At 43.0% G+C, this 23,355-nt stretch overlaps 1 protein-coding gene across 1 annotated transcript in view; it reads left to right on the plus strand.

The window, feature by feature from the left end:
• The first annotated feature begins 2,073 nt into the window (after positions 1 to 2,073).
• The window catches only part of thoc2 (THO complex 2), a 193,707-nt gene continuing 172,425 nt past the window's right edge, over positions 2,074 to 23,355 (plus strand). Inside the window, exon 1 of the mRNA XM_072505632.1 lies at positions 2,074 to 2,247. Coding sequence (XP_072361733.1) covers positions 2,156 to 2,247 — 92 coding nt within the window. The 5' untranslated portion in view covers positions 2,074 to 2,155. The remainder of the gene's footprint in view (positions 2,248 to 23,355) is intronic.

Consider the following 23,355-nt stretch of genomic DNA (forward strand, 5'->3'; position numbering starts at 1 on the left):
GGTGATTTAGAGATGTGGATCAGAAATTGGCTAGCTGAAAGAAGACAGAGGGTGGTGGTTGATGGGAAATGTTCAGAATGGAGTACAGTCACAAGTGGAGTACCACAAGGATCTGTTCTGGGGCCGTTGCTGTTTGTCATTTTTATCAATGACCTAGAGGAAGGCGCAGAAGGGTGGGTGAGTAAATTTGCAGACGATACTAAAGTCGGTGGTGTTGTCGATAGTGTGGAAGGATGTAGCAGGTTACAGAGGGATATAGATAAGCTGCAGAGCTGGTCTGAGAGGTGGCAAATGGAGTTTAATGTAGAGAAGTGTGAGGTGATTCACTTTGGAAGGAATAACAGGAATGCGGAATATTTGGCTAATGGTAAAGTTCTTGAAAGTGTGGATGAGCAGAGGGATCTAGGTGTCCATGTACATAGATCCCTGAAAGTTGCCACCCAGGTTGATAGGGTTGTGAAGAAGGCCTATGGAGTGTTGGCCTTTATTGGTAGAGGGATTGAGTTCCGGAGTCGGGAGGTCATGTTGCAGCTGTACAGAACTCTGGTCCGGCCGCATTTGGAGTATTGCGTACAGTTCTGGTCACCGCATTATAGGAAGGACGTGGAGGCTTTGGAGCGGGTGCAGAGGAGATTTACCAGGATGTTGCCTGGTATGGAGGGAAAATCTTATGAGGAAAGGCTGACGGACTTGAGGTTGTTTTCGTTGGAGAGAAGAAGGTTAAGAGGAGACTTAATAGAGGCATACAAAATGATCAGGGGGTTGGATAGGGTGGACAGTGAGAGCCTTCTCCCGCGGATGGATATGGCTGGCACGAGGGGACATAACTTTAAACTGAGGGGTAATAGATATAGGACAGAGGTCAGAGGTAGGTTCTTTACGCAAAGAGTAGTGAGGCCGTGGAATGCCCTACCTGCTACAGTAGTGAACTCGCCAACATTGAGGGCATTTAAAAGTTTATTGGATAAACATATGGATGATAATGGCATAGTGTAGGTTAGATGGCTTTTGTTTCGGTGCAACATCGTGGGCCGAAGGGCCTGTACTGCGCTGTATTGTTCTATGTTCTATGTTAAATACTGATCCTTGCAGTATCCCTCTCAGCAGAAACTGGAGAAATGAAAAAGATGCTGCTGGCCAAGGTTGACAAATGTAATTAAATATAGATGCTTGTGCCTTCTTCACATGACATGCCCTCACTCCAGCCATCAGTCCAGCAACACATCATCCTTTCGACACACTGTCTTCCTACGCCAACTGGAAAGCAAAAACTCATTACCCAATTGGATTGTACTTTTTTTTTTAAGAGTACCCAATTAATTTTTATCCAATTAACGGGCAATTTAGCATGGCCAATCCACCTAGCCTGCACATCTTTAGGTTTTGGGGGCGAAACCTCCGCAAACACAGGGAGAATGTGCAAACTCCACATGGACAGTGACCCAGAGCCGGGAGCAAACCTGGGACCTCGGCGCCATGAGGCAGCAGGGCTAACCCACTGCGCCACGGTGCTGTCTTCCAATTAGATTGTACTTAAATCAATAGCCAAACAGCCTTTTACCCACACCTCCATCTCCTCTATTTTCAATACTGTTAATTATTTAAAACAAAATTAGATGACCCAATTTTTTTCCAACTAAGGGGCAATTTAGCGTGGCCTGTACATCTTTGGGTTGTGGGGGTGAGACCCACGCAGACACGGGGCGAATGTGCAAACTCTACAGTGACTGTGACCCAGGGCCAGGATCGAACCTGGGTGCTCGGCGCCGTGAGGCAGCAGTGCTAAGCACCTGTCCACCGTGCTGCTCTTTTAATACTTTTATATTTGACAAAGAGAACACATTAATTTTCAATACTTTTGCATTTGGCAAAGCGAAAGGTCCAAAGAAAATGACAAAAAAAAACTGTATTTTTAACATTGCGACGATCCCCCCGCCCCCTCCCCCCCAGGGTTGCACAGCGGCGCCCTGGAGATTGCTCTCCAATTGCTGCCGACTCCAGGCCGATCCTTGGACGGCTGGCAAGCGGACAAGCAATCCAGAGCTCCAACACTGTCGCCCCCTCCACCAACAATTGGCTTGCCCTCAGACCTCCCAGCATGCAGCGGCAGCGTTGACCTGTGACCCCGCAGCTTACCGGGCGATACATCCGGGCTATGAGTGCAGAATGGTGTGCAGCTAAGATGGCGGTGATGGTGTTCCATGGCGACTGGTTGAAGAATTGGGAGAAAGGGGGCAAATCCGATTTGTAAGTTGGTCGTTTTAAAAGAAAAAGGACCCCGTGAGCGCGTAGTCGGTCCCGAAAATCTGTACCTTAGAGCAGACAGAGTGTAGAACCCGATCGGGCCACAGAAGCAAATCGCGTCGCCCCTTGTGTGTGAGCTTTGTGTAATTTTACATAATGTAAAAAAAAACGCGGTGGCGTTTACTTCGGCGACGGCCTAATGTTTTAGTCCAGCAAAGGCGTCAGAGCAAACGTGACCTTTTCTTCTCAGATATCTGAGAATATTGTGGCCCTTGTGCAGCTCGATTGTAAGTTGTCAAATTTCATTTTGGCTTGAAAAGTAACCAGACACATGTATTCTTTTAGACAGTAAATAAGCTTCTAATCTCATTTATTTTTTACTTACGAAAATGCTGATTGTGTTATTTCTTTGTCATCAAGGTAAGTAATGGAGTCTAAATTTAGGTTGAAAGTGACAATACAATGTATGTCATACAATTCAGCTCATGACCAATTCATTAAGGAAAAATAGTGATTACTGTTAAATTATTTTGCAGCAGATTACATATTATACAAAGTATTATTGTTGCTGAGTAAAAATTATTACTTAACCTAATTGTAAATCTAAATGTGCACTTTGGCTAAAATTTATGTCATGTAAAGTGATTTTAGTTTCATCCAATTCTGCCTGAGGTTAGGGTTGTGGAGCCCAAACTGACTTCAGAGTACTGTGGAGCAAGACCTCTTCCTCCAGAAAGTTGTGATCTGTTTTGCTGCATTGTCAGGCTTGGCCTGATTTAGAATTCTGCCTGTGATTACACTAACTGGACTGGCTATTGTGGCAAAGCAACAGCTCCTTTACATGCAGCCTTGGTTATAGTGAAAATGGGGTACTTGTATTTTATATCTCAATTTGTTTATTTTACAGTTGAACAATTATGATTGGTGAAATCGGGGTGGCGCAGTGGTTAACACTGTTGCTTCACGGCACTGAAGACCCGGGTTCGATCCCGGACCTGGGTTACTGTCCGTGTGGAGTTTGCACATTCTCCCCGAATGTCTGCGTAGATCTCCCCGACAACCTAAAGATGTGCAGGGTAGGTGGACAGGCCCTTAATGGGGAAAAAATGAATTGGGTACTTTAAATTTATTTTAAACAAGTGATTGGTGAAATTTCTGATCTAAAAACATTTAAATGCTGTTACTTGTCAAGTGATAAACTGAAGTATTCAGAAATTACAAAGAAAATGCCACAGTTCAAACTAATTTTTAACAAAAGTTGGTGTTTCAGTTTGTGGATCATTTTACAACATAGTATTGGTATCATCTTTATAACCATGTACGTTTGTGCAAATACCATTGGAAACTTCAAGTTTGGAATGGTATGGAATAGAATTCTACTTTAATATTTTCTCTGGACTAGGGAGGCATGGTGGCGCAGTGGTTTGCACTTTCACGATTCGATCCCGGCCCTTGGTCACTGTGTGGAGTTTGCACATTCTCTCCGTGTCTGCGTGGTTCTCACCCCCACAACCCAAAGATGTGCAGGGTAGGTGGATTGGCCACGCTAAATTGCCCCTTAATTGGGAAAATTTAAAAACATTTTAAAGGGAAAAAAAGGTTTTCTATGGTCTATAAAGTACACGTAAATATACACATGTCAGCAAGAAAGCATATGCTATGGATGTAGTAACAAGACCACCAACTGATGTATTGCCTTTAACGTGAAGAACCGTCCCAAGGACAGTCCTTCACAACAGCATTATGAAACAAAATATGACCAAACTAAATGAGGCAATCTTAGGTGACAAAATCAAAAGCTTGGTCAAAGAGGTGATTTTTAGCATCTAAAAGGAGACAAACGAGTTGGATCGGTATTGGGAGGGAATTCCAGATACAGAGGCTTGGGACAGCTGAAGGCACAAGACCAATGGGGGAACAATTATGATTGGGAATGCACAAGAGGCCAAAATTAGAGGAGTAGATATCTCGGAGTGTTGTCAGGAAATGACAGAGATGGGGAGGGGCAAGGCTATCAAGGGTGTGAATTTTAAAATCAAAATTTTGCCTGACCTAGGGTAATGGAACTTGCAGCACATTAAGACTGGGCAGACAAGTTTTGGATGATCTCAAGTTTATGGGGTGTTGAGTGTGGGAGACAAGCCAGGAGTGTGTTGGGGTGTCGAGGTTAGAGATAACATAGGTATGGATGAAAGTTCCAGAAAAGATGAGCTGAGACTGGGGCGAAGTTGAGTGATATTGCAGAAGTGAAAATAGACGGCCTCAGAGATAACACAAATGTGAGGTTGGAAGCTTACGCCAGGAACAAATCTGACAGCACATTTGTTCTTGTGAATATGGGAATAAATTTCGCAGTTGACAACATTTATGGACATCAAGAAAGAGAGATTGGGATGGCACGTGGCCCAGTGGTTGCATTGCTGCCTGCGGTGGTGAGGACCCGGATTCCAATCCCGGCTCTGGGTCACTGTCCATGTGGAGTGTGCACATTCTCCTCGTCTCTGTGTGGGTTTCACCCCAAATCCCAAAGATGTGCAGGTTAGGTGGATTGGCCATGCTAAACTGCCCCTTAATTGGAAAAACAAATAATTGGGTACTCTGAATTTATTAAAAATAAAAGAAAGAGATATTGGAGATAGGACCGTAGTATGCAAGGATGGTGTGTGCTTTTATTAAGGGAAATGTGATGACAGCAGATTTAAAGGAGGCAGGGACAGCACTTGAAGACCGAGAGCCATTCACAATATCAACTAACACAGGGACCTGGAGGGAAGGTTGGGTGATCAGTTCAGTGGGAATAGGGTCAAAGGAGCAGGAGGTGGGTCTCATGGACAAGATGAGTTCAGAGAAGACATGAGGGAAGTTCGGAGAGAAATTAGAAAAAGTTGAAAGTTCAGGGCTGGGGCACAGGGCAGCATTAAAATAAGTTTAAACAGGATTGAGAGCTCTGTTAAGAGCATAAAGATTTGGCCTTTTCCAAAATATGGCTGTCACAATATCTACATTATAGCAGTTGTACATTTCCTGTTGTCGTTACTTTGGTAATGTGACAAATATAATACCTTTTTTTATTCTTGGATATGTCTTCATTCAATCATTTCATTTTACAACGCAGGAGTTCATTCAGTACTTTCTCTTTGAAAGAGCAGCCCAATTTAGTTTCATACCCTAGCTTTCCTCTATAATCCTGCAAGTTAGTCCTTATCAACTCTATCTCAAATTTTAAAAGCTCTTATCGAATCTAGGTGGTGCATTCCAAATCATAACAATCCTTCATGTAGGAAAAAAACTCCTCATTTGACCTCGTTCAGTTGACAATTATTTTAAATCCAAGTCTTTTGGTTACCGAGTCACTTGCCAGAGATAACAGTTTTTTGCTATGCACTCCTTTTAAAAACTCATTTCCATTAGGTCCCTCTTCACATTCTCTGCTTCAAGACTACGAAGTTGAGTGACTGTGTTACTGGACTAGACTAAGTGCCCGGCTGATTCAAAGGCACAAGTTTAAAGCCCACCATGGCAGCTGGACAATTTAAATTCAATTAATTAAATAACTCTGGCATTAAAAAGCAAGTATCAGTCAGGGTGACTCAACTAGTGTATGATTGTATTAAAAAAAATCTGGTTCACCTAATGTTCTCTTGGGAAGTAAATCTGTTGTCTTTACCTGTTTTGACCTATACATTCTTTCAGACCCATAGCAATGAGGTTGACTCTTGACTGTCCTCTGAAATAAGAAAATGAGAAATAGGAACACGATTAGACTACACAACCTTTCGAGCCTGCTCCGTCATTCAATACGATCATGGCTTATCCTTGGTTTGTACCGCACTATCCTATCCTCTCTCCATATCCCTTGATTCCCTGAGAGACTAAAAGTCTGTCTATCTCAGCCTTAAAGATATTCAATGATGAAGCATCCACAACCCTCGGGTAGAGAATTTGAAAGATTCACAACCTTTTGAGTGAAGACATTTCTCTTCATCTTAGTCTTAAATGAGCAACCCCATTTCATAGGACTGTTCCCCTGTGTTCTTGATTCCCCAGCCAGGGGAAACAGCATCTTATTATCTACGTTGTCATGTTCCTTCATAATCTTGTATATTTCATTGAGATCACTTCACTTTCTTTTAAAGCTTGCAGAATATAGAGCTAATTTACTCAGCTTGCCAGCATAAAACAGCACCTCATCCCAATCTCGTGAACCTTTCCTGTATTGTCTCCAACGAAAGTATATCTCTCCTCAAATATGGAGTCAGATGGCACGATGGTGCAGTGGTTAGCACTGTTTTCTCATGGCGCTGAGGGCCTGGGATCGATCCAGGCCCCAGGTCACTGTCCGTGTGGAATTTGCACATTCTCCCCGTGTCTACATGGGTATCATCCCCACAACCCAGAGATATGCAGGGTATGTGGATTGGCCATGCTAAATTGCCCCTTAATTAGGGGAAAATAATTAAATATGGAGACCGAAACTCCACGCACTGTTCCAGCCATCTCCTCCCCAACGCCCATAATTGAGCTTGGCCAGCCACTTAGTGTATTTAATAGTTGACTCACAACCACTTTCTCAGGCAATTTTAGATTGGCAATAAATCCTCCTGAGCCAGTGGCACCCACATCCCGTGAATTAATAAATATAAAAATATCCCAGTTTCTTCAATCTCTCCACATGACTGACTTCACTCATTCTTTGGAAATTTTCTTTTTACCCAGGGTGTCCAAAAGCGAAAAGTCAGTTAATTGGATGAATTATTTTAACTGGGCTTAAGAGTTAAAATTTGATTCAATATATTTCCATTTAAGGAATTAAATTTGTCAGGCATAATTGTTGGGTAAATATTTCTGCTTTACTGGACTGATATATTGGAGATGGTTGTAAATTTTAGATGTAAAAACAGCAAATTCATGTCCTTTAAGTACTTCCCCTTCTTCACAGTGCAGACTTTAAGGGAGCCTAATCAATCGATTTTCCAAGATGATGATTGCAATTAAAACTGCATGAGAATATGTGTACTTGTCTTTAAAATTATCACCAAAATTTCAATATTACTGTTGTTCCTGAGAATAACAGTGAATCTTTTGCATGAGTCCTTCAATCGTTCTGAATTGTACTGGTGCCATCAGTTTTGCAGGATCTTCATATCTGCATTTAATTACAAATTAGCATGTTTATGTCATCGACGGATTATCATCTAGTTCAAATCTTGATGACTAAGCGTCTGTGCATAGCTTAATTTCAATTTAAGTATCAGCTTATGGTACCAAAGTTGTCCTCTGTTGGATTCGCTACAGCTTTTTTGTGATACTTTTCAGTGACATGAGGCAATAGAAATGATGTTCGTTAAAGGGGGAACAAGTTCAGCATGGTGAGAACGTTTTACTCTTGGTTCTCATTTTTCAAATTGGGAAACACAATATTTAAAAAAACTTGTCCCAATGAAACCACACTTAATGCTGGGTACTCTCGAGTCCTTAGCCTATTAAGTATTTTCTGAAATCCTGCTGAGCTTAGGGATATATGATGTGAAGGGAGGCCTGGTCTTCTGTGCTGGAAAAGCCAATTATAGCAAACATTGGTTCCAGCTTTATCTTTCTGAAGTACACGAGTAGTGTGTGTGAGAAATAATGTTTCCTGGGTTTGTCAATTCCACCAAACCAGAACATGAGTGACTTAACATTGGCCACCCTGCATTTGCTTCCACCTCGAGACGTCATTTTATTGCCGCATGTTACTCAAAAGTGCAACGGAGAAACTGGCAAATTCAATAGAGGATAACTTGTTCATATAATTCTTGTTCCATAAGACACACTGATACGTGAATTGAAACTGAACCTTGCAATGGCTGAGAGGAATCAATCTGCATCCAGTCAGCAGTTTAGGATTGGAGGATAATCCATTGATATTACATACATTGCTTTTCGATCCCAGCTCCGGGTCACTGTCCGCGTGGAGTTTGCACATTCTCCCCATATTTGCTTGGGTCTCACTCCACAATCCGAAGATGTGAAGGATAGGTGAATTGGCTGCGTTTAATTGCCCCTTAATTTGGGGGAAAAAAAGTATTGGGTACTACTAAATTAAGAAAAGAACACATTGCTTATCATTTTCTATAAAAACTCAGGGCGGCACGGTGGTGCAGTGGTTAGCACTGCTGCCTCACGGCACCGAGGACCTGTGTTCGACCCCAAGACACTGTCCGTGTGGAGTTTGCACATTCTCCCCTTGTCTGTGTGGGTGTCACCCGCACAACCCAAAAAAGATGTGCCAGGTAGATAAATTTTCCCTGAATTGGAAAAAAAAAATTGGGTACTCTAAATTTAAAAAAAATAATAAATTGTATTAAAAATCTGAATATTTTCTGCATGATTGAATTTCTTTATGCTTTATTCCTGTAGCAGTAATCAGCCAGAATGTGATGTTTAGCTGGAAACAGTCTTACAAAAAATGCTGGAAAAATAACTTGAAACATTCATGACCTTTGGTACAATTTAATAAAATAAACAATTTCTCAGTCCTAACTTGAAATTCATGTTCTACTACTACTGTGGGAGCAAAATTTTCATTTTTAATCTTGTCTCTTAAATTTACAATTTCCAGCATGGTAAATTTCTTGTCAAAATCCGAGCAAGATTAGAAATGAGGAGGAAGTGGCTTGCAACATGGTGCAGGAGGGAGGGCTTCAGATTCTTGGGGTACAAGTTCTGGGGAAGGTAGCAAACATTCAAAAGGAACAGGTTGTACCTCAACGATTGGGACCAGTGTCCTTGCAGGGAGGTTAGAGGGGTTTAAACTAGTTGACAGGGGATGAGTGGCAACATATACAAGTAGAAAAAAATATTGTGCATAAAATGATAATTTTGGGCAGGACTAGAGAGGGAGTAGTTCCATCGGAGCTGATGAAGAAGGACTATGAGGAATCCAAAGAGAGGTTTATAATGCATTTATGTAAATATATTGGTGAGCTGTAAGCACAAATAGTCCTGTGGGAATATGATATGGAGACAATCACATAAATGTTGCTTAACCATGGTGAGGGCTGATCACTTAATATTCAAGGATATAAAGTGTTCAGAAAAGATAGAAAAAGGGGTCTGGGGTGACAGTACTGGTCAGGGAAGATAGTGTAATGTTTGAAAGAGGGAATGTCCTTTGGCAAGGACAAATCCATTTGTTCAGAGACAAAAAGAATGTGATCATGCTATGAGGGTATTTTGTAAGCCTCAATAGTGGAAGAGCGAGATAGAGAGAGAAGCAAATCTGTAGGGAAATCGCAGATGCGCAAGAACTATACAGTGGCAAAGTTTGGTGACCCAAACATTGATTGGGATTGTATCAAAGGGGAAGGAAGGGGGAAATTCTGAAAGGTGTTCAGGAGAACGTCCTTGATCGGTATATTCTTGGTCCAGTTAGAAAGCAGGCATTGTGAAATATGGTGGTGGAAATGAGGTGACCATGTGCACTGCAGCCAACGTTTAGACAAGTAATGCAGAAGGGCAAGGAACAATCTAAAATATATCTAAATTTTCATCACAAGATGAGAGGGGATCTAGCCAGGGTAAAATTGAACCAAAGATTGACAGGAAAACCTATAACAGAACAATGGGTGATCTTTAAGGAGGAGTTACGTTGGGTACAGATTAGGTACAGTCCAACAAGGGTGCAAGGTCGAGAAACCAGAGCCCCTTGTGTAATGAGGGTGTTAGAAAATATGGTGAAACAACAGAAAGTGCCTGATGCGTGTCAGATGAATTCTTCGAGTGAGTGTCAGATCAAATACAGTAGGTTGACAAGGGACAAGAGGAAAATAACACAACAAAGACAGAATTAAAAAAACTTTTTTTTAGAGTATCCAATTTTTTTTCCAATTAAGGGGCAATTTAGCATGGTCAATCCACCTACCCTGCATATCTTTTGGGTTGTAGGGGTGAGACCCACACAGACACGGGCGGGAATGTGCAAACTCCACACGGAGAGTGACCCAAGGCCAGGATCAAACCTGAGACCTCGGTGCCGTGCAACAGTGCTAACCACTGCACCACCGTGCCGCCCAACGACCAAGACAGAATATTAGAATAGAATCGCTGTCAACATAAAAAAGAACCCCAAAACATCTACAGACAAGTACTATTAAGTGGCTTGGATCTTATGAGGGATAAAGAGGGTAATATATGCTAATAGTCACAAGCAAGGTGAGGAAACGTAATGAGTACTTCAAGTGTTTGCTGAGGATGAGGAACCTGACAATATCAGTAGAAGCGGAGATGGCAGAAAGGGTGAAAATAAAGAGGCATGAGTACTGGAAAGGCTGACTATGCTTAGAGTGGACAAATCTCTTGTTCTAGATGGCTTGCATCTTAGACTGTAAGAAAATGGGGGTGGAGATGGGGGAAGGACTTGGCATAATCTTCAAAACTTGCCTGAATATTGTGGGGGGGTGGTGTCAGTGGATTGGAGAATAGCAAATTACACCCTTATTCAAAGAAGGTTGTAAGGACAATCCTAGCAACTACAGGCCAATTTAACATAAGTGGTGAGTAAGGTTTTATAAAACAATAATGCTGACTCTGAGAGGTTTAAGTTATTAAAAATAGTCAACATGCATTTGTAAAAAGTGGATCATGCTTGTGTAATTAATCCATTTTTTGATAAAGTAACAAAGAATGTTGTCTGCATTAATTTTCAGCAAGTGTTTGACAAAGTATTACTTAAAAAACAGGCTAACAAAATTGTAGCCCATGGAATCAGAGGGCAAATTTCAACTTCAATTAAAAAGAAATAGCTTGAGGACAGCAAACAGTGAGTTGTAGCAAATGGTTGTTTTTTTCAGACTGGAGAATGGTATACAGTGGTGTTTCCCAAGGGTCAGTGCTCAGACCACAGCTTTTTTTTTGGCATATTAATAATGCCTTGTATCAGATCTTGGAATGCGGAGTAAAACTTCAAAATTTTCCCATGATAACAAAGAGCAGTGGCAAACTGTCAGAATCATGCAAATCAACTGCAACAAAACATAGGCCAGTAGATGGGCAAGTAAGTGGCAGATGGAATTTATACAGAAAAGTGCATTTTAGTGCAAGGAATAGGGAAAGGCAGAATAGTCTTTATTCCGTTTCCACAGAATGTGCATGAGCAGGGAGATCTTTTAAGGTGGCTGGACATATTGAGAGTACTTAACAAAGCATATGGGATCTTGACTTAATAAATAGATGTTGTAAGTGCAGAAGGAGAGAAGTTGCACTGGACCTTGAAAAGCTTGGGCCACAGCTAGAGTCTTGTGTCCAGTTTTGTTCACCACACTTTGGGAGGAGGGGCCCATAAGAGGGTGCAGAGGGGGTTTACCAAAATGGTTGCAGAGATGAGATATTTTAGCTATAATGTCAGTTTTGAAGAGCTGGTGTTCTTAGTTTTGAGAAGGGAAGTGGATGGGTGAGTACTTGAAGGAAATAAACTTGCCGGTCGAGGGGGTAGACTGAGGAATTGGGTCTGACTGATTTGCTCCAAGGAGAGCTAACAAAGACACAAAAGAGCCAAATGGCCACCTCCTGTGTCATAAATAACTATATTATGCATATAATAGGAACACTGCCCTTGCTGTGCAGACATTGATACTATCTTAATGTTATAATTGCTTTAATTATCATTTGAAACAAATGAACAAAATAAAATAACTTTTTTGCATCTTGAGATTTTAAGCCAGACGTTTCTTGTTCTCAAACTCATTGAAGTCTTGAATCCATCAGTCTGCCACTCTTACAGTTTTTAAGCATCATATTGTAGCTAAATGTTACAGAAATATTGCCACTAAACCTGCAAATGCAATCTTTTATAACAGTTGCATGACTGACTCTCCTCACTTAGGTGTTGTCCATATTGCTCTCTCGATCCCCAGTATTTTGTAGATTTTATATTAATCATCATTTGTGTGATTGCTGTTAAAATGCAACTTGGGTGAAGAACTGGGTGGGCCCTTTAGCTGTTGTATACTTTTATGACACAAATATCAAGTTAACCCCAAGTTATCCACCAACCATATGTCCGAGAGCTAATCGTATAACTGCTGGATTTTGGATTCACAATTGGACAGAGGCAGTGTCAGCAGTATGGGCACACGGGGAAGTGGAGAAATTAACATCAACAGAGGAAAATCTGTGCCTTGATTTGATCACTTCATTAATTTTGAACGAATAAGTGAGGTGGGCAAATGGAACTGTTGCATCGGTCCGAAGAAGTAAATCCCATTGCCATTCCAACTGGTAGCATGGCCCTTGAATGAATTCTAAAAAGGCAAAATATGTGGGTTGTGCTGGCTAGGCCAGCATTCATTGTCCATCCCTGATTGCCCTTGAGTAGATGGTGTTGCCTTCTTGAACCGCTGAAGTTCCTGTGGCGTATGTATACCTACAATACTGTAAAGAGTAAATTCCATGGTTTTGATCCAGCGACAGTGAATGAACAGCGATTATATTTCCAAGTCAGGGTGATGAGTGGCTTGGAGGGAAAACTCCAGGTCCAGGTGGTGGCGTTCCCATGTATCTGCGGCCCTTGTCCTTCGAGATAGTAATGGTCATGGGTTTGGAAGTTTCTGTCTCAAGAGGCTTGGTGAGTACCTGCAGTGCATCTTACAGATGATACACATTGCTGCTGTGGTGGAGGGAATGAATGTTTGTGCAAGGTGCCAATTAAGTGGACTGCTTTGTCCTGGATGGTGTCGAGCTTCTTGAGTGTTGTTGGAGTTGCACTCATCTAGACAAGGGCAAAGTATTCTCTCACTCTTGACTTGAGTCTTGTAGGTGTTGGGCAGGCTTTAAGGAGTAAGGAGGTGAGTTACTTGCTGGATTCCTAGCCTTTGACCTACTCTTGTAGCTACAGCTTTTGGTCAATGACAACTCCCAAGGTTGTTGTCAGATTCAAGTATTGTGAAAACAATCATCTTCCAACAGCTAGCAAGAGTATTCATTACCACAATTATTGGATGCATGTCTACAAGTTGAGGGTTTGCAGTATCAAATATCTAGTTACATTTTTTCTCAATTTGAACATTTTATGAAGTTTTACAACACCAGGTTAAAGTCCAACAGGGTTGTTTCGATATCACTAGCTTTCGGAGCGCTGCTCCTTCCTCAGGTGAATGAAGAGGTATGTTCCAGAAACATACATATAGACAAATTCAAAGATGCCAGACAATGCTTGGAATGCGAGCATTCACAGGTGATTAAATCTTTACAGGTCCAGAGATGGGGTAACCACAGGTTAAAGAGGTGTGAATTGTGTCAAGCCAGGACAGTTGGTTGGATTTCACAGGCCAGATGGTGGGGGATGAATGTAATGCAACATGAATCCCAGGTCCCGGTTGAGGCCGCACTCTTCATTCACCTGAGGAAGGAGCAGCGCTCCGAAAGCTAGTGATATCGAAACAAACCTGTTGGACTTTAACCTGGTGTTGAAAGACTTCTTACTGTGCTCACCCCAGTCACACGCCGGCATCTCCACATCATGAACATTTTATGGCAGTCTACGATGCGGTTGAGAAAATCTAAGAGATAAAACCTTGGTACAATGTGAAAACCTTAATCTTTGGGCAGACCTACTATTGTTTCATCAAGAGTTTAGAATATTGGTATATACCACTTGAGGAGGGCTTAAATACCGTTTACTCCACTTTTTCAGTGCAGTTTTCAGTTTGACAAACGGCTTGCACAAATAATTTACGTGGGTGTTGGAGATTGCCCAAAACTTGTACTTTGAAGCTAAGTTGTTCAACTGTGCCTACTTTTGATTCTTTTAAACATGCCTCCATGTATTATTCCTGTAGGTATCAAATACAGCCAACACTTAATGCTTTATTCTGAGCAAACAATAGAGCATTGATTTGCTAACATTCCCTGGTCTCTTTTCCTGTTTTTTAAATACCCAATCCTGTTATTTCCAATTCAGGGGAAATTTAGTGTGGCCAATCCACCTACCCTGCACATCTTTGGGTTGTGTGGGTGAGACCCACGTCGGATGCTGGGAGAATGTGCAAACTCCACACGGACAGACACCCGGAGCCGAATCGAACACGGGTCCTTGGTGCCATGGGGCAGCAGTGCTAATCACTGTGCCACCGCGCCGCTCCTCTCTGGGCTCTTTTCAACTATACAAGACTAATGGTATACAGACAGCACTGGAAGTAACAGCAGGACACATTTCTTGCACAGGCAAGAGTTATTTGATGAGCTGTAACTCATGACAGATGACCCACTGGATGTACCTGTCATGTGTGAAATTATGGTTTGTGTTATGATCATATCTGAAAACAAGTTATGACCATTTAAAAAAAAAAGATCTGTTCCCGTCACTTGTGATTTTCTCTTCTTCAGATAGGTGAGAGTTTTGACATGTTAATCAGTGCGTTGCTTTCAACTTTATATTCTGTTGAAGACAGTTTTGCTTTCTTTCATGTGTAACCATAACTGTTGGTTAAGTTTAGCAATTGAAAAGCACATTAGTTCTCATTGGTTCTCCAATGTGTTGATTGGAATGTGTTTTCTTGGTGCAGTGGTTTAGTACAGTCTGTACTCTGCCTATTATGAACAACAGAAAGAACATGCTGTTTGATGCAATCAGCCAATTGGGATATCTGACCTACCAACCTGGCATTTCACTGGCACTGAAATTCACACACTATATTGTTTAATTGTGTGGTAGGAAGAGTGTCTTCTTGAACTGACAGCAGAATCAAGCATCATTCTGGTGGAAAATACCACTTTGATTTGATTTGATTTATTGTCACATGTACCGAAGTACAGTGAAAAGTATTTTTCTGCGACTGAGGGAACGTATTTAGTACGTACACAGTAGACAAAAAGAATGATCAACAAAGAACATTGACAAATGGTACATCGACAAACAGTGATTGGTTACAGTGCGGAACAAGGGGCCAAACAAAGCAAATAGATGAGCAAGAGCAGCATAGGGCGTCGTGAATAGTGTTCTTACAGGGAACAGATCAGTCCGAGGGGAGTCGTTGAGGAGTCTTGTAGATGTGGGGAAGAAGCTGTTCCTATGTCTGGATGTGCGGGTCTTCAGACTTCTGTACCTTCTGCCTGATGGAAGGGTCTGGAAGAAGGCAATGCCTGGGTGGGAGGGGTCTCTGATGATGCTGTCTGCCTTCCTGAGGCAGCGGGAGGTGTAGACAGAATTAATGTGGGGTTGGCAAGCTTGTGTGATGCATTGGGCTGAGTTCACCACACTCTGCAGTTTCTTGCGATCTTGGACCGAGCAGTTGCCATACCAGGCTGTGATGCAGCCGGATAGGGTGCTCTCTATTGCACATCTGTAGAAGTTTGTGAGAGTCAATGCAGACATGCCAAATTTCTTTAACTCCTGTAGGAAGTAGAGATGTTTTGGGGCTTTCTTGACTGTTGCATCAACGCGAGTGGACCAGGACAGACTGTTTGTGATGGTGACCCCCAGGAACTTAAAGCTATCGACCATCTCAACTTTGGAGCCATTGATGCAGATGGGAGTGTGTGTCGTGCTACGCTTTCTGAAGTCGATAATCAGTTCCTTGGTCTTTCCAACATTTAGAGAGAGATTGTTTTCGATACACCATGCAACCAAGTGATTTATCACCCTCCTGTAGTCTGACTGTAGCTATTGTGTAGTGACAGCGTGAAATGGCTTGCTTCACTGCATTCAAATTGTTGAGATACAGTGGCGGCCTTTTGGTTTTTCACCTATTTGTAAGTTTGCATGATATACAGCAAATAACGATCAGATCAGGACAGCTGTTATTCCACAAAATAGCTTTGATGCAATCTGTTTCTGCGACAAGCTTGTGAAGTGAGCAAATGGCTATGGCCTATTTACAAGATTACTGACCAGGCCACTCTTACAGCATGTAAAGCTATACAAATCCCAATTTGTATATGGACCGGTGAAGGTGACTCGTTAATGCTTACTAGAAGTGACACCCATTCATAGACTGGGACCAGTTCTCTGCAAACAAAATAAATATGTTCACCTTTTTGAATTACCTACAAGCTGGGAAGCCTGTAGTTCTCCTATGTTGTTTTCTCCATGGCAATGCCGTGGCCAATTAACACCCTTTTATCCTATGGTACAAATCAGTGTTTTTCAAATCTTTTCCCCCCTCCGAGACCAACTGGCCATCCTTCAGAACCCACACCGGCCAGCCAACCTTCGTGGTCCACACTGACTGAACTTTGCGACTTACTATTTTGCTTACCTTTAATGTGATTGGTGAGCCTGCTTGATCCTCACCATCTCTCTTGCTTTCTCATTCAGTGTTCTATTTCTGCTGAGGGCTTCAGCTGATGATTTCATTTCTTTTTTTTTCTTTTTCTTTTTTTGAAATTTAGAGTACCCAATTCATTTTTTCCAATTAAGGGGCAATTTAGCATGGCCAATTATCTTGAGAGTACCTTTAAGAAATGGGTGTTTATATACATATCTGTAGTGAGAGTACCTTTAAGAAATGGGTGTTTACTGCTGCAGTGATGTCAGAGTGGGTGGAGCTGGGCTGTCTGTCAGCTTTTTACTTTTGTTTTAGGCTGTTTGCTGCAGGGTGTGTTTTAGTTTCGTTTTCAGTGTTGGATCTGAAGCCAGACCAAGCAGATGTACTGCTGTTCTCTCTGCCATCAAAAGACTATCTCTTGATCATTTGGTAATAACAGTAGTGACTTTAACCTGATGTGCTTCTGGTAAAAGGTGTTTTAAGTCATATGGATGTTAAAAGGAAAGCTTAAAGGATTACTTACTGTTGTATTCTTGAATTAATGGTTGCTAAGTTGTTCACTGTATCTTTTAAAAAGGTTAACTTGAGTTCATTGAATAAACATTGTTTTGCTTTAAAGAATACTTTTCCATTTCTGCTGTACCACACCTGTAGAGTGGGCCGTGTGCTCCCCATACCACAATCTATTAAAAGTTGTGGGTCAGGTGAACTCGAGATACACTTTGGGGTTCTCTAAACCCTGGCCTATAACATAATCCACCTAGCTTGCACATTTTTGGTTGTGGGGGTGAAGCCCAAGCAAACACTTTTTTTAAAACATCTTTTTATTGGCTTTTCTCATATTTATAAACAGTAGCTGTGTATATACATTACATTTTCCTTGCCCGCTCTAATTTACTTTATTTTACAGAGGTTAATTTTTTCCTTCATTTAACTAACTCTATGTACATCTTGTTGCCCTCTGGATATTTTATGACTATTTCCCCCCCCCCCCCCCAATTGTGGTGTCGTGCCCCCCCCCCCCCGGAGACCCTGCCGTTGAGACTCCTGAGAAGCACTCTCCAGTGGAACAGGCCGACGAACTGCCCCCAAGTGTCCAGGAAGCAATCCTCTGACCCTCTGATGGCGTACTTCATCTTCTCCAGGTGGAGAAATTCCGAGAGGTCCGCGAGCTAGCCTGCAGCTTTGGCCCCCTTCCCCATGTGTAACTCTGGCTGCTCCGATATCCCGAAGATTACCACTATTGGGCATTGCTTTGCCCTCACCCCCGCGGGTGAGTTGGGATCAAACCTGGGACCTCAGTGCCGTGAGGCTGCAGTGCTAACCACTGTGCTACCGTGCCACCCCATCAAAGGACTGCTTTATCATTTATATTGACTTGAACCTAGTGCGTTTATAGCCTGTGGACCTAAGTCAAATGTTTGAATCCTGATGCAACATATTTTCTCGTTCAGTTGTACTGGCCACTTCCATTAACAGAACACGCATTCATTGTTACAACCCACTGGGCTAGTGTGCGGTCAGTTCCAACCCCACTTGACCCAGAGTTGCAATACAATTGACATTGGGCATTGCCTCAAAGAAGGCTGTCCAGAACCTAGCAAGCTTTGGGCAAGCCCAGAACATGTGGATGTGGTTGGCCGGGCCCCTCTGGCACCGCTCACATTTGTCCTCCAACCCACGCAAACACGGAGAGAATGTGCAAACTCCACATGGACAGTGACCCAGAGTCGGGATCGAACCTGAGACCTCAGCGCCGTGAGGCCGCAGTGCTAACTCACTGTGCCACCGTGCTGCCCTTGATGATTTAATTTCTCGCTGAATCCTTTGAAAAAATTGAGAGGTTTGTCCTCAAATGGTATTGAAGTTTTGAGAGTTTAATTTTTCATTTGCCAGTACTTCCCTGCACATAGTGCACATGGGCATTGCATCCTGATTTGCATTGGCACAATTAATAAAACCAGACCTGAAGAAATTATCTTTGGACTGCTTTGTTTCCGATTTCAGCTTCTTCTTCAGAGGCCCTGGAACTCACACCAGCACTGCTTCGCCCTGTCATGGAGACTCCTGAGAAGCTCCAGTGGATTCAATTGTGAAATCCAGACCAGTTTGTGTTTCTGGCCCTCTCTTCCTTATTACAAACTGATCCATCTTGAACTCTTCACACTCTCCTGTTGCTTGTTTGCTGACAGCTACAAAATGGAGGAGCATCTCCTTCAGGATTTTGCAGCCAAAGCACTGATCGTGTGACATCATGTGCTGGGCGTGTGACCTCATTCTCACCATTTCTGGTGCGAAGGCTCTGCCATTTTAATGAGAAATTTGTTCCTGGCACAGCACGCTGACATCAGGAGGAGGTGGTACTGGGACAGCGCACTGACGACAGGATGAGCTGGTACTGGGATAGTGCGCTGATGTCAGGAGGTGGCATTCTGCCCCGCTGGGCACCAGGCCTGTGCACATCCGGATCTGCCTGAGGATGGTATTCTCTTTTTTTTAAACAGCACATGGTGTCCCCTGAGTTTTATTTGTGAAGACTGATAAGTTATAATACACCATTTTCATGACATGATTGCAGAGGTTACAAACCTGGGACTCTGGAACTGTGAAGTAACAGTGCTAACCACTGTGCTACCGTGCCGCCCCATCAAAGGACTGCTTGATCATTGATATTGACTCGAACTCAGTGTGTTTATAGTCTGTGGACCTAAGTCGCATGTTTGAGTCCTGATGCAAGATATTTTCTCGTTCAGTTGTACTGGCCACTCCCATTAACAGAACTCTCATTCATTGTTACAACCCGCTGGGCTAGTGTGCGGTCAGTTCCAACTCACTTGACCCAGAGTTGCAGTACAATTGAAATTAATAAATATTTCTTAGAAAAACACCCAATGTCTTTGGCCCTTAGCTGCCCAATAACAGTCACCAGGTTTGTAAATTTAAATGCAATTAAGTTTATTAACAGCAATATCTAAAATTAAATAAGCGTCAAATACAACAGGTTAAATATTATCCAATTCCTACCCCCCCCCCCACTTAAACGCGTCCCACCCTCTATCTGTATATTTTATTTTTATTTATATATGTGTGTGTGTATCTATATATAGATACACACACGACTGATACATATAGAGGGTAGATGAGTGGTGTAAAAATAACAGCGAAAAATAAAATAAGAGTCTTTGTTTCAGATGGTTGTTTGTAGCACACCTTTCTTCAATCCAGACTTTCAATTCGGGATTTCTGCTTCCAGTCTGTAATGGTTTCAACTGTAGATTCAGTCTGGTCTCTGCAGTTTCAAAAATAGAGCAACTATGCAGTTTTTCTGGAGAAAAACAAGGAAGAAAAAGAGAGCAGGTCCTTTCCTCTGATTGTCCAGGTCTCCCAACTTCCTCGGCTGTCTGAAAATCAAACCACATGGGCAGGTTCCACTCAGCGGCGAGGACCCGGGTTCGATCCCGGCCCCTGGTCACTGTCTGTGTGGATTCGCACATTCTCCCCGTGTCTGCGTGGGTCTCACCCCCACAACCCAAAGATGTGCAGGGTAGATGGATTGGCCACGCTAAATTGCCCCTTAATTGAAAAAAATGAATTGGCTACTTCAAATTAATATTTTTTTGAAAAATAAGATCCAATCACCATCACCTGTTAAGGGCAGAATACAGCCGGTTGCCAATTCATTGGCCACCAGCCAACCAATCGACCCAAATCCCTCCGATCACTCTTGGGTGCCACAGTCTGAGTTCTACTGTTCCCCAAAGGCTAGCATAGTCTTTAACTTTTGTAACTGTTGAGTTCCTTATTTCCCCACTCGACTTAAAGATATATGTCCATTAAACATCCATGGATCAAAATGATAACAGCAAAAATTAAGAAGGGGGGAAAAAGGGAATCAAGAGGAAGAGTCTTTACACCATGATGATCTGAAGTATATGGTAAGTGTGGTCATGGACTAGTGTTTCCTGGCAATTTGAGATTTTGAATTTATAAAATTAAAATCTGGTACCACAGTCCAAGTGACCATGGATTGCTGCAAAAACCGAATTGCCTCATTCATGACCCCTTTTAGGAAAAGGAATGTGACTCCAGTCCCCCATCACTGTGGTTGAGTCTTTACTGTCAAGTAAGCCACTTAGTTACATCAAACTTCAAGAAAGGAACAGAATAAACCTGGCAGGGCTAGTTGCTGCATCCGAGGCACACCCAATTCAGTAACCCTCTGCGTGCCAAAGAAAACAGTACATACGTTCCCCAACCGGAAACCATGGCTCAATCATGAGATTGACTCCCTACTGAAGGAGGGAGCGTTCAAATCAGGCGACCCTGACCTATACACGAAATCCAGGTACGACCTCCGAAATGCCATCCGGGATGCCAGGAGAGAATATCAGACCTAGCTAGAGTTACAGACTAGCGTTACAGACTCTCAGCGGTTGCGGCAAGGCCTAAACAACATAATGAGCTATAAAGCAAAGCCAAACAGTATCTCCGGCAGCAGTGCACCCCTCCCTGATGAATTCAATGCATTCTACGCTCGGTTCGAGCAGGAAACCAACGATCCGCTGTCGAGTGCCCCAGCAGCCCATAACACAACCATACGCACCGTTACAGTTCCAAAGTCAGGTCGGCCTTCCTGAAAGTGAACCCTTGGAAGGCGACGGATCCGGATGGGGTCCCTGGCCGTGCACTCAGATCCTGCAAGGACCAGCTACGAGATGTGTTCACGGACATCTTTAACCTGTCCCTACTCCGCTCCGAGGTCCCCACCTGCTTCAAGAAGACCACCATCATACCGGTGCCAAAGAAGAACCATGCAATTTGCCTCGATGACTACCGTCTGGTGGCCCTGACATCAGTCGTAATGAAGTGCTTCGAGAGGTTGGTCATGAAGCGCATCAACTCCATACTCCCAGAATGCCTTGATCCACTGCAATTCGCATACCGCTGCAACCGGTCCACAGCAGACGCCATCTCCCTGGCCTTACACTCATCCCCAGGGCATCTTTACACCAGACCCCTATTTATTGACTCCAGCTCCGCCTTCAACACCATATCCCAGCCAAGCTCTTATCAAAACTCCAAAACCTCGGACTTGGCTCCTCACTCTGCAACTGGATCCTCGACTTTCTGCCCACAGACCACAATCAGTAAGAATAAACAACAACACCTCCTCCACAACAGTTCTCAATATCTGGGCCCCGCAAGGCTGCGTACTTAGCCCCCTACTATACTCCCTGTACACACACGATTGCATGGCAAAATTTGTTTTCAACTCCATCTACAAGTTTGCTGACGACATGACCATAGTGGGCCGGATCTCGAATGACGACAAATCAGAATACAGGGGGGGACACATAGAGAACCTAATGGAGTGGTGAAATTAGAACAATCTATCCCTCAATTCCAGCAAAACTAAAGAGCTGGTCATTGACTTCAGGAAGCAAAGTACTGCACACACCCCTGTCAGCATCAATGAGGCCGAGGTGGAGATGATTAACAGCTTCACATTTCTAGGGGTGCACATCACCAAATGTCTGGCCTAGTCCGACCACATTGCGCTATCACCAAGAAAGCACAACAGTGCCTATACTTCCTCAGGAAACTAAGCAAATTCGGCTTATCCACATTATCTCTTACCAACTTTTACAGATGCACCATAGAAAGCATCCTATCTGGCTTCATCACAGCCTGGTATGGCAAATGCTTGGCCCAAGACTGCAAGAAACTTCAGAGAGTCGTGAGCACAGCCCAGTCCATCACACGAACCTGCCTCCCATCCATTGACTCCAACTACACCTCCCGCTGCCTGGGCAAAACGGGAAGCATAATCAAAGATCCCTCCGAACCAGCTTACTCTCACTTCCAACTTCTTCCATCGGGCAGGAGATACAAAAGTCTGAGAACACACACAAACAGATTCAAAACAAGCTTCTACCCCGCTGTTACCAGATTCCTAAACGACCAGACCAGGGGCTGGTTTAGCACACTGGGCTAAACAGCTGGCTTTTAAAGCAGACCATGGCAGGCCAGCAGCACAGTTCAGTTCTCGTATCAACCACCCCGAACAGGCGCTGGAATGTGGCGTCTAGGGGCTTTTCACAGTAACTTCATTTGAAGCCTACTTGTGACAATAAGCAATTTTCATTTTCATTTCATTTCATTTTCATTTCATTAATCTGATTAACACTACACCCCTGTATGCTTCATCCGATGCCGGTGTCTATGTATTTACATTGTGTACCTTGTGTTGCTTTATTATGTATTTTCTTTTTCTTTTCTTTTCATGCACTTAATGATCTGTTTGAGCTGCTCATAGAAAAATATTTTTCACTGTACATCGGTACACGTGACAATAAACAAATCCAGTCCAATCCTCCGAGTCCTCACTGACATTTGAAGATGGTGGCAAAGTTGGGATATCCGTCTCGTCTTACAGACCAGTCAATAGCAGTTTGAAACAGTCATCGTAACAGAATTGTCCCGACCAGGCAATATCCCAGACTCCACTGTTCTCACCCTAAAGTGTGTCTCATCCTGTCCTATCAAATCCACTTGAGCTGGCGATCATAGTGGTACACAGTCTGATGAGTGATTGACTTTGGGGAACCTCAAACTTAACTTAGGACCCTACAAAGGTTCATGACTTCGGGTCAACCACGGACGAGGAAACTTGCTGTTGATTGCCAGTTGCCGCAAATGAGCAAAGTATGGGCGGAACAGATTCCCTGAACACCCTATTTTCCGTAATGGAATAAACCACTATGTAAGTACTGAAGACCAGCCTGGGGCTGGTTTAGCACAATGGGCTAAACAGCTGGATTGTATTGCGGAACAAGACTAGCAACGTGGGTTCAATTCCCGTACCGGC

Source organism: Scyliorhinus torazame, chromosome 5 (genome assembly GCF_047496885.1).
Source record: "Scyliorhinus torazame isolate Kashiwa2021f chromosome 5, sScyTor2.1, whole genome shotgun sequence".
In the NCBI taxonomy this organism is placed as follows: Eukaryota; Metazoa; Chordata; class Chondrichthyes; order Carcharhiniformes; family Scyliorhinidae; genus Scyliorhinus; species Scyliorhinus torazame.